This window comes from Pongo pygmaeus, chromosome 4, assembly GCF_028885625.2.
Source record: "Pongo pygmaeus isolate AG05252 chromosome 4, NHGRI_mPonPyg2-v2.0_pri, whole genome shotgun sequence".
Lineage (NCBI taxonomy): Eukaryota > Metazoa > Chordata > Mammalia > Primates > Hominidae > Pongo > Pongo pygmaeus.
In genome coordinates, this window is record NC_072377.2 from 135,873,609 (window position 1) to 135,885,721 (window position 12,113).

The 12,113-nt window shown below is 39.4% G+C and overlaps 1 protein-coding gene across 8 annotated transcripts in view; it reads left to right on the forward strand.

The window, feature by feature from the left end:
- Positions 1-12,113, forward strand: part of CDC42SE2 (CDC42 small effector 2) — a 184,453-nt gene that overhangs the window by 143,454 nt on the left and 28,886 nt on the right. For all 8 annotated transcript variants that reach the window (XM_054488147.2, XM_054488146.2, XM_054488145.2 and 5 more), the window contains one exon: positions 1,120-1,460. In XM_054488147.2, coding sequence (XP_054344122.1) covers positions 1,407-1,460 — 54 coding nt within the window. In that variant the 5' untranslated portion in view covers positions 1,120-1,406. The remainder of the gene's footprint in view (positions 1-1,119; positions 1,461-12,113) is intronic.

The following is a 12,113-nucleotide window of genomic DNA, read 5'->3' on the forward strand; positions in this document are numbered from 1 at the left end:
TCTGTTGAGCACACTTTGCTTGTCATGATACTGTTTTGCCTAGAGGTCATTCATTGCTTTAGTCATAATTTGATGATTGCAAAACTTCTCCTTGGCTTCAGATCTGTATATCAAACTGTCTATTGGACATCTTCACTTGACTGTTGTAGTAGTCTGCAAGTGATATAAACCCACTTCATCATAACTTCAGGCTGAAGAGGGAGATATGTTGCCTTACAAAACCAAACGTCTGGTGCACAGGTGAAACTGGTCTTAGGGATGCCTAGAATCAGAGATTCATGTCATCTTGACTTCCCACTTCTCTTTTGCCGCTGCTTGTCAGCATTATTACCTCAAAACCATCTTCCACATGAGGTATAGGATATTATTGACTAAGGACATCCTTAAAGTCAACAGCTTGGCAGTCAGAAAGAAAAAATAGGTTTAACTCTTCGTCTAACTGCAGATAGAAAATTGCCTGACAAGGATTCTGATAGACTCAGCTTGGTTTGCCATGGTGGGATATAAGGTATTTTGACTAACATGCGTTCTAGTAATGATGGTAGGAGTGGTGGGAGTGGTAGGGATCTAATAGCTCGATTCACAGAAGAAAGCCTAACTTAACCTCTACCCCTTTTTCATGTACAGCTCTAATTCCAGTGGATAAAGTAATAAGTTTGTTTATGGTTTTTGATGAACTACACCTGCTTATCTCCTTATAATTCATTGCTGTGTCAATTACTGTCTGAGTTGTCTGTGAGAATAAAGGACTCAACTGAAGAAGCCTATATGAAAATGGTGATCATTATTTCTTCTTGGAATTAGAAACTTGTATGTGGCAGTCATAATGTTCTAATTAGTGATTTTTAAAAATTAACTCATTAAAATAATCCATACTTTTATAATCATAAAATAGGATGCCCCACAAAGGCGAAGATTTCTGCCTACTTTTACTACTACACCTAGAACTTGACACTCAAAAAGTTGCTCAAAAAATAATTTGTTGAATGAATATCAGTTTGTTAAAATCTTGATTTTTTTCAGTGTTTACTTTTTTGGGTAATATTTATTTTAAGAAATAAAAGCTTTCAAGGATAAGTAAAGTTTAACCTTTTTTTACTTTTTCTTTTTTTTCCCTAGACTATCTGTTATAGTCCCTGGGTCAAGACAACAATTTTTATACCTTCGTCGTGGTTCAGAAAGGAGCCTCTGTAGAACCAGAAGCAAAGAAAGGAAACAATCCAAATTTTTCTTTATTAAATTGACTGTGTAAGATACTTGACTTCCAGGAACAAAAACACGGTGAAATAATAAAATTTCATCTTGGCATCACTGGACATCATCGTATTGAGGAGCATATCTTTGGAACTTCCTGAGTTGAGATTTGGAACCTTCATTGGTGCTCATTTATACTGTGGACTGTAAGCATGAGTGAATTCTGGTTGTGTTTCAACTGCTGTATTGCAGAACAGCCTCAGCCTGTAAGTATGAAGTATGTGGACACATCAGGTGGGGTGCTTATTAAACTTTCCACTAGTTCTCAAACTGAGGATTGGGATCCTAGCAGTAATTGCAAAGCAGTTCTAGAGAATACCACATATGTTCAGTGGAACTCAGAACATGTGTTTAAAAAGAAATAATGTTTTTAAAGTAAATACTATATGTCAAGAACTCTCCTAGACCATTCATTGTACATGACTGAGAGGAGGTGTTCTGCTGTCAAATAGCTTCTGGAGAAATAGTGAGAGAGAAAGGAGACAGTAACCTGAGGTAAAACAGATAAATCAGCCTTGGAAGTCAGTGGGTGGAAGATGTGACAGCCATATTGCCATCATATTCCTCTCAGCTTACCATCTCATTTTCCTCAGAGCAACCCTCTGAGGAAGATATCATTGTTCTTATTTTTCAGTTGAAACAGGTTTGGTTTTTTGCCCAGAGTCATATAGCTTGTAAGTGGTCTTGACTGACTTCTTGGTATATGCTTTGTTTTTGTGCCCTCTAATATATGCACATATTGTTACCTCTACCAAAATCCTGCCCTCCAGCCTCCAAATTCTGTTTTTTATTAAGTCGGAGTTTCACTCTTATTGCCCAGGCTGGAGTGCAATGGCGTGATCTCGGCTCACTGCAACTTCCGCCTCCTGGGTTCAAGTGATTCTCTTGCCTGAGCCTCTTGAGTAGCTGGGATTACAGGCATGTGCCACCATGCCTGGCTAATTTTGTACTTTTAATAGAGACAGGGTTTCACCATGTTCGTCAGGCTGGTCTCGAACTCCTGACCTCAGGTGATCTACCCGCCTCTGCCTCCCAAAGTGCTGGGATTACAGGTGTGAGCCACTGCACCTGGCCTCCTTTTCATTTTTTAAGGTGCCTAAATAAAATGTTACTTACATAAAAATTTCCCCAGCTTTCCCCTGAATGAGATAATACTCATCTGTATTCCCACAGCTCTTTAGTTCATTTTTCTATTATAGCATGGAACCTTTTGCATGGTAAATAACTATTCTACAGTCTCTCCCACAACATTTTGAATTATTTATGGGTCTTCACCATGTTAACTTTGTATCTTCAGGATCAAATATAATATCTTGGAGAGTGTAGGTATACATGATTGATTGTTGGCTGGCTGAACAAATGAATTGATATTTTGTTTTATTTATATTTGTAACAACATAAGAGGAAAAATAAGGATTAAATTTTAAAAATATAATTGTACACATAACTCCCAATCTCAAGTGATTCACCTGCCTCAGCCTCCCGAAGTGCTGGGATTACAGGCATGAGCCACTGTGCCCTACCATATTGTTTTAATTGCTGTACTTAGTATGTTTTGCTGTGTCATAGGGGAAATTTTTTCTTAGCTCTTCTTTTCTAACTCTATTGGTGATGTCTTTTTTAAAAGCTGGATTGTGGTTACATGTTTTCTTATTATATTTTCTTTATTTTTTTTCTTGTTTGAGATATTTCATAATACGTATGTAAATCTTAGATTTTTTTTTTTTTTTGGATTGCATTGAATTTATTTTATTTTATTTATTTATTTATGTATTTGAGATGGAGTCTCATTCTGCTGCCCAGGCTGGAGTGCAGTGACGTGATATATAATAAAGGGTATATAATAAAGTGAATTCTCTTCAATATATGATAAATGTATACTCACCAATAGCTAATATAGGAAGACACAGATTAGGTATTTAAATGGCAGGAGCATAAGGCTCTGGAGTTATGAGACATCAGAAATACATTTTCTGCTACACAGAGGATTTGCAACTTGAGTTTCTCTCATACTGAAACAGGAAAAGTTCCCTTGTCCCCCTAGAAGCCATGCGATGGGGGTGTGGCTCGCTTCTTCAGTGCCCTGCTGCTCAAACCTCTAGGGGAGCATACAGACGGGGAGCTGTGGGGTTCTGACCCCAGGACAATGTCTAGGGATGAATCTTTATAGCTGAAGTGCCAGAAGGCCTGTGTTACAGGGTGCTTTTTTAGTTTGCCTTGTGTTAACCAGCTCAGTTAGACCCTCTACCTTGTCACAAGGACAGAAGGCTTTCTGTGTCCTGGGTTCTTGCTTTGGTGTACTGGAAGAATTGGATTACACATGGGCTTGGAGAAGGAGTGCAAAGTTTTATTGAGTGGAAGTAGCTCTCTGTCGATGAGGGAGCCAGAAAGGAGATGGTTTCCCCTTGGAGTTGGGCTGCTCGGTGGTCCCAGCTCTCCTTTAACTGCCCCGGCCAAACTCCGCCTCGTCCAGCCAGTTGATGGCCTGCTGGCATGCTGGTGTCTGTTGGTGTGCTCTTCTGCAGGCGTGTTCCCTCGACGTCTTTTCACCGTCTGGCCGCTTGTGTCTTCTTCTGCTGATGTGCTCCTATCGACGTTTGGCTGCCTATGTGTCTGCCTGCTTAGGGTCTTGGGTTTTTATAGGCCCAGGATGGGGGCACGGCGGGCCAGGGTGGTCTTGGAAAATGCAACATTTGGGCCCGAAAGCAGGAGTGCCTGTCCTCACCTAGGTTTGTCCGTGGGGGTGGAGCCCCAGCCAGGGACCTGCCTTTCTCTACCCAGCACTTCCCTGTCCCCACTCCCATATCATTTAAAGGGACCACACACTTCCCTTCCCAGCACTCCCATATCAATACAACATTTAATATGTTAGTTGTTTGTTATTGCTTAATGAATACATACTTATGTGAAGTATTCCATAAAAATTCCATGGACATCTGATTTCTTACCTTTTTGATTCCTGAGAAAAATTACATAAAACTTAGTGGGGCTTTGTGGTTACCATAATGGAGGAATAGCTTGCTTGTTGGCATCAGGAAACAGATGTAAAGAATCACTAATAATTTTTGTTTCTTTACATTATACAAAGACATATCCTTGGTATTCTAAACAATATCAAGACTGCCTTATCTTAAAGCTGCTTGGTCATCTGCTGAAGTTTTCTAAAATATTTACTGAAATAAAGTGCTGCATGCCAACTCTCCCACTTGTTCCCTATCACCCCCTGCTCTTGCACATTCCATGTGTGAAAAAGGAACAACCCAATATTGGGAAGAAAATAGAATGCATTTTTCTGAGTATAGTAGAATAATCATTTTTCTCCTCCTACTCCTTCATTTTAATATAGTACAATGCAGGGTATAATAGAGCCCCAATGTTTTGAGCCGTGGTATTCCAAAATTTAGTAACTTAGTAATGCTGTAGTTGCTGTTGCTGTAGTTGCTGTTGCTAGATATAGCTAAGGTTGTAGATTTTTAATTGGATGGCTGCTGCCCTGCAATTTAATTTTTTAAAAAGATTTGTTAGGGCTGGTCGCAGTGGCTTACACCTGTAATCCTAGCACTTTGAGAGGCCGAGGCAGGTGGATTGCCTGAGCTTAGGAGTTCGAGACCAGCCTGGGCAACATGGTGAAACCCCGTCTCTACTAAAAAAAAAAAAAAAATTAGTGTGATGTTATGTGCCTGAAGTTCTAGCTACTCAGGAGGCTGAGGCAGGAGAATTGCTTGAACCCGCAAGGTGGAGGTTGCAGTGAGCTGAGATTGCGCTGCTGTGCTTCAGCCTGGCGACAGGGCGAGACTCTATCTCAAAAAAAAAAAAAAAAAAAAAAAAAGATTTGTTAGCTGTTGACAGAACTATAGTGAATTCTTCACCAACTTATTGAGCATCAGAATACTGGTCAGCTTCTAAGGTAGCTTTAAAAAACAAGGAACCCTGATTTACAGAAAAAAAAAAGCCACTTTTCTATTCATATTATTTGCCTTCCCATCTAATGGTTTCCTACATAGCACTGATTTTTTGTAATGCTGCTTGTATCTGGAATGTGTTATTTTGTTTTTGTTTTTGTTTGTTTGTTTGTTTTGAGACGGAGTTTTGCTCTTGTCGCCTAGGCTGGAATGCAATGATGTGATCTTGGCTCACTGCAACCTCTGCCTCCCGGGTTTAAGCAATTCTCCTGCCTCAGCATCCTGAGTAGCTGGAATTACAGGCACCCTCCACCATGCCCAGCTAATTTTTGTAGTTTTAGTAGAGATGGGGTTTCGCCATGTTAGCCAGGCTGGTCTCGAACTCCTGACTTCAACTGATCCACCCACCTCGAACTCCCAAAGTGCTGGGATTATTGCTGTGAGCCACCGCGCCCAGCCTTTTTTTTATCTTACTCTTTTTTTTTTTTGAGAAGGAGTCTCACTCTGTCTCCCAAGCTGGAGTCCAGTGGTGCAATCTCGGCTCACTGCAACCTCCGCCTCCGAGGTTCAGACAATTCTCCTGCCTCAGCCTCCCAAGTAGCTGGGACTACAGGCATGCGCCACCACACCCAGTTAATTTTTATATTTTAGTAGAGATGGAGTTTCACCTTGTTGGCCAGGCAGATGTCGAACTCCTGACCTCAAATGATCCTCCTGCCTCAGCCTTCCAAAGTGCTGGGGATTGCAGGCATGAGCCACCACACCTGGCCTTGGAATGTGTTATTTTGGACATGTACGCAGTTACAGTACATTTGTAACAATAACACTCTGGTATTTCTACAATGAGCCAGGTAGAGGTGAGATAACAGTGAATACAACAGATGTCATCTTTACCATCATCTTCTCTCACTTTAGTGGAGGACGTATTTACTGTACAAATAAGTATGTATAGTAAGTATCAGGTGGTGATAAGTGCACCGTGGAAAAAGAAAGCAAGAAAAGAGAGGATGATGTTGGAGAAATGGGGATATTAACTTAAATAGTGTGTTCAGTGAAGGCCTCTCAGATTAAGTGCTATATAGGCACGAGTTTAAGGGAGTAAAGTACACAAATACCTAGGGCAAAGCACTTACAGTGAGTAGTAAGTGCAAGGTTGGGTGTGAGTGGAACATCAGAGAAGGCAGAGTGGCTGTGAGGCATGGGGCCAGTGGTGGGAATGAGGTCTAAGAGGTAACCAAGGGCCAGTTCATGTTTGGTCTTCCAGGTCATGAAAAGACTGGTTTTTATTCTTTGTGAAATAGAAAATCATTGAATGGTTTAGAGCAAAAAGCCAAAGTATGTGGAAGAACATACCTTTTTTTTCTAGTGGTTTAACTTACTGTATGCTCAGACAGAGAGCACTGACAAACCATACTGCACACTGTAGTCCAGTGAGCCATCTCACTCCTTCATGCACATTTAGCCTCCTCAGCTGTCTGGAGTTGAGTATGGAATATGCTCTGCAGTAAGGTTGCTTATTCCCTTTGTGGCTTTTCTTTCTGCCATTTGTTGTTGTTCTGATGTATAGTTTTAACCTATGATAGTTGGGATGGGGGCATGAGGATATGTGCAAGTGATGGTGCTGGACTTGCCACAGTGAAACAAAGGAAGTGTAGTGTGCTCAGTGTTTAGATGGTTCAGGGTTACTTCAAGGGAAGTGGTTGAGGAAATGGAGTGGGGATAGATCAGTTAGACAGCTAAGGATTGCTATAAGACCTTAGACATTTTAGAAAACATCAAAGTTAGGCCAGGTGCAGTGGCTCACGCCTGTAATCCCAGCACTTTGGGAGGCTGAGGCGGGCTGATTACCTGAGGTCAGGAGTTCGAGACCAGCCTGGCCAACATGGTGAAACCCTGTCTCTACTAAAAATACAAAAAATAGCCGGGCGTGGTGTCGCATGCCTGTAATCCCAGCTACTCAGGAGGCTGAGGCAGGAGAATTGTTTGAGACTGGGAGGCGAGGGTTGCAGTGAGCCGAGATCGTGCCACTGCACTCCAGCCTGGTCTGGCCCACAGAGTGAGACTCTGTCTCAAAAAAAAAAAAAGAAAACATCAAAGTTACTACTGCAGCCTCAGAGGATGAACTAACAATTCCATGAAAGGTGGCTAGAGGAAACTCTAGCTGAGGGCACTCCATGCGGGGATTTATATAAAACAGAAAAATGATTGTTGAAATATGATGGATCTCCATAGCTACTATGCAATAATAACCTCATGTGGCACAGATTTGTATAGAACTTCCATTTTCAGGAACCACATTTTACACCCTAAATTAGGTATGAGTATAGTAAAAGTGTCAATTTTTTTCCTTTTTCTGAAAACACAAATGTACATGTTCCTGATTTAATTTCACACAGTCACATTATAAAATCATAGTCATCTCAAAATGCTTAAACTAAATGAAAATACTTAATAAAAGAAGAAAATTAGCCTTATCAGGCCCTGGCGTGGTGGCTCACACCTGTATCCCCAGCACTTTGGGAGGCCAAGGTGGGCAGATCACGAGGTCAGAAGATCGAGACCATCCTGGCTAATGTGGTGAAACCCCGTCTCTACTAAAAATACAAAAAATTAGCCGGGTGTGGTGGCGGGTGCCTGTAGTCCCAGCTACTCAGTAGGCTGAGGCAGGAGAATGGTGTGAACCTGGCAAGCGGAGCTTGCAGTGAGCAGAGATTGCGCCACTGTACTCCAGCCTGGAGACAGAAAGAGATTCTAAAAAAATAAAGAAAAGAAAATTAGCCTTATCAGTTGAGAAATGAAAACCCTACTTTTTAGAAAAACATCATAGAAGACTGATTCAAATGTTTTAACTGTACCACTAAACCTAGAAATTCTAAAGACTAGTATACTGGAACTACCTCCCCTGCCTTAGAACTGACTATTCTATTTTCTTGTAGATAGTCACTTTGGAATGTAGTGGATGGTATTCACTGTATGTTGTACCTCTTCAGCTCCTTTAATATAACTGTGGAGATAGTTTGAATTTGTCTATATGTACTTAAAAACAAACTAGAAAGGCTCTTTTCAAAACTGTGGAACAGACAGGTTCTGGTGCTCCAGTACTGTTTTCTGTGCCCTTAACCAATTAAGAACTGTTGGTAAGCTAGTGTCCATAGCATTCGATGTGAGTTCAAGATGGGGAAAAGGGATAAGAAGGCAGTAGAAAGCTATTTATGTTTTGAAAGTATAATGCTTTTATAAGTTTGTAAATGTCAGAGAAGAAATTTTGCTTTAATGTTTTTTGGTTCAGAATGGAGTTGATTTTTATTCAGTTCAGATTGGAGTGTTCTTTTTTTTTTTTTTTTTTTTTTACTACATACCTCAAGATGAAGCAAGCCATTTCTTTGTAAACCATGTGGTTGTTGCAAATTTTTAATTACTTAAAATGTGACATCACCAAAAATAATAAATAATCTTTAAAAGAAAAATTAAATCTTCTTTCAAACTGTAATATATTTGGTACAAAAATTATAAAACAGGCCAGGTGCAGTGACTTGCACCTATAATCCCAACACTTTGGGAGGCTGAGGCGGAAGCATTGCTAGAGCCTAGGGGTTCGAGACCAGCCTGGGGTGTAACATAGTAGGACCTTGTCTCTACAAAAAATTTTAAAAATTAGCTGTGTGTGGTAGTATGTGCCTGTAGTCCCAGCTACTCGGGAGGCTGAGGTAGGAGGATTGCTTGAGCTAGGAGGTTGAAGCTGTAGTGAGCCAGGATCGCATCCCTGCACTCTAGCCTGGGCAACAGAGTGAAACCCTGTTTCAAAAAACAAATTTTATATATATATATATATAATTTTATATACTTATATATATTACAGGTCAAAATATACAATCAAATATACGTGTGTGTGTGTATATATATATCATGTAATGATGCACAGCAACAAACAGATACAAACTCCTACCCAATACAAATGATCTGTTGGTGAATGATCTGTTGGTGGACATTTGAGTAGTTCCTAGTTTTAAGTTTTTTTCTGTTACAAACTATGCTGTAAATTCTTGTACATATCTCAGTATATACATGACTTTGAGTATACTTGTTTCTGTAGCATATATATCTAAAAGTAGAAATACTGAATTGTGGGGTGTGGGCATGATCAGTTTCACAAGATAGTGCCAAATTATTTTGCAAAGGGATAACTGCTCCCACATTAATGTGGCGTAGTTTCACTTTCACAACATCTTCATTAATGCTTGTTTTTTCACTTTTTAATTTTTGTTAGTCTGATGGGTAAGGTGGGATTTCATGGTATTTGTTCTTTTCTGATTGCTAGTGAGGTTAAGCAAAGCACTTCTTCATGTGCTTGTTGCTCAGTATGGTTTCCTCTTGTGTGAAAGACATGCCTGTTCATGTCTTTTGTACATTTTTAAAATTTATTTATTCATAGACTTCCCTCTTACGTTCTGAATACAAATTCTTTGTTGGTTATGTGTGATTTAACAAAGTACCTTTTTTGGCTTATATTTTTGTGCTTAAGAATTTTTTCTTACCTCTCATTCATAAGGATAATTCACCCAAATTTCCCTATAAAAGTGGAATAATTTTGCTTTTTAGAAGCCTGGAGTTGATTTTGTGGATTTTTGAAGAAGGGATTTAATTATATTTATTTTTCATATGGGGAACCCTCTGTCCCACAGCGACTTCATAAGAAGTCTTTCCTGGACAGGCACGGTGGCTCACACCTGTAATCCCAGCACTTTGGGAGGCCGAGGAGGGCAGATCACGAGGTCAGGAGATCGAGACCGTCCTGGCTAACACGGTGAAACCCTGTCTCTACTAAAAATACAAAAAAATAGCTGGGCGTGGTGGCGGGTGCCTGTGGTCCCAGTTACTTGGGAAGCTGAGGCAGGAGAATGGCATGAACCTGGGAGGAGGAGCTTGCAATGAGCCGAGATCACGCCACTGCACTCCAGCCTGGGCGACAAGAGCGAGACTCCATCTCAAAAAAGAAAAAAAAAAAAAAATAGAAGTCTTTCCCCTCCCCACTGGTATGCAGTGTACATTATCAGGCTTCCCTACATGCGCATGAGTCAGACTCTAGATTCTGTTTGACCATTTGTTCATCGTGGTGCCAATACACGATGATACACAGTGTCTTCTAGAGTTTGCATTAATACTGTTTTGATATCTGGGAAGGCAGATCCCTTTGTCTTTGTTCACCTTTTGTCGTGTTTTGGCCAGTCTTAGTCCTTGACTATTACATATCAGTTTTAAAATTAATTTGTCAGGTTTTCCATAAGGCCTGTTCGGATTTGGATTAGACCTGTATTGAATATCTATATAATTCCCATTTGTGAAACTGGTGTGTCTTCATTTTTAAGCTATCTCCATAAAGGCTTTTTAAAACTTATATTTTTAAACATATTCAGAAGTAGACAATAGTATAATGAGCCCTGTGTACCCATCTCTCAGCTTCAATAACTTTAATTCTTGTCTAACCTTCACCTCATTCCATCCACTTTATCCTTTCCTCTATTACTTTGAAGCCAAATCTGAGACATTATATCATTTTGTCCATAAATATTTCAGTAACCCTAAAAGATAAGGACTCTTATTTAACATAACCACAATACCGTTATAATACCAAAAATTAATAATTTAAAAGGATTTATTTTACATGTAAATGTACAGTATAAAAGTTATGAAACAAATATATTATGAAGCACATGTTACTCGTTAAGAAATAGGACATTGCCAGCACCCCAGAAGCCTCTTTGTGTCCTTTCCAATTACACACATGCCTGTTCCAACACCTGGAGGAACTGCTGTCCTGATTTTTATGGTAATCCCTTCCTTGTTGTGTTTTACGATTTCACCATCTATGTATGTATCCCTAAACAGTACAATTTAGTTTGCCTGTTTTAACTTTAAATGGAGTCATTACTGATTGTTATCTTTTGCGTTTTCTTCTTTAATCCAATGGTATATTTATAAGATTGATTCATATTGATGCAGATAGGTAAATTTTATGTTCATTTTTCTTTAACGTTTTCTTGTTCGGCTGTACCATAATAGATGTTTCCATCACAGTTCTTTTGATAAACCTAGTACGGGACTGTTATGCACAATGCTCTTTTGTGCATTTGTGTATGTGTAGCCTGGTAACATGTGCACAAGTTTTTCTAGGGTATATACCTAGGAGTGACATTACTGGGTCTAACAGCTAAGGAAGTTACCTTTACCAAGCAAAAGCAAATTCTTTTAGACTTGATGTTACCATCTTACATTCCCACCAGCTGTTTGAGTGTTCCATTGTGCCATATCCTCTTCAACACATGGTATTTTCAGACTTTAAAATTTTTATCATTGGGGGAAGAATGTAGTAACAGTTCTTTGAAGGTTAGCCTTGTATTTTGCATTTTAATATGAGAGTGAACAGTAACTCTGACTTATTAATAGGTTGTGAGCTTCAGGATTATGCACAAATTAGAGATTTATTGAAGTAACCCCAGTTCCACACTTCCACACCCTTTGTCATCAGCATATTCCATTTCTATTACAGTGTAAGACTAATTATTTCAGAATAAGACACAGTTAGATAAACTGAAGCAGATTAAAGTGACTTTATAAGACAGCATCTTTGTTTTTATGTTTAATTTCAAGTATGGTTAAACACTAATTTAATTCAGTGCTTTCTGCTTATTCTGTTTCTAGTAACTCTTATAGAAACAAGTGTAGTCAGTAGCCAACATGCATCCATGTCAGCCTATATATGACTTATTAGGAGGGCTTAATTTTTTAAAAGAGATGAAAAATAAAGAGAAGGTCTAGTATTTTCCTCCCACATTCCAACAGATCATTTTATGTGCCCCCTTTGGGTGAGCACATTCCATGTTGTAGACCATTGATTATAGTAGTCAGAGCATGGAGCTCTGGAGTTCAGAAAAAGTATTTTATTATCGTTATTATGAC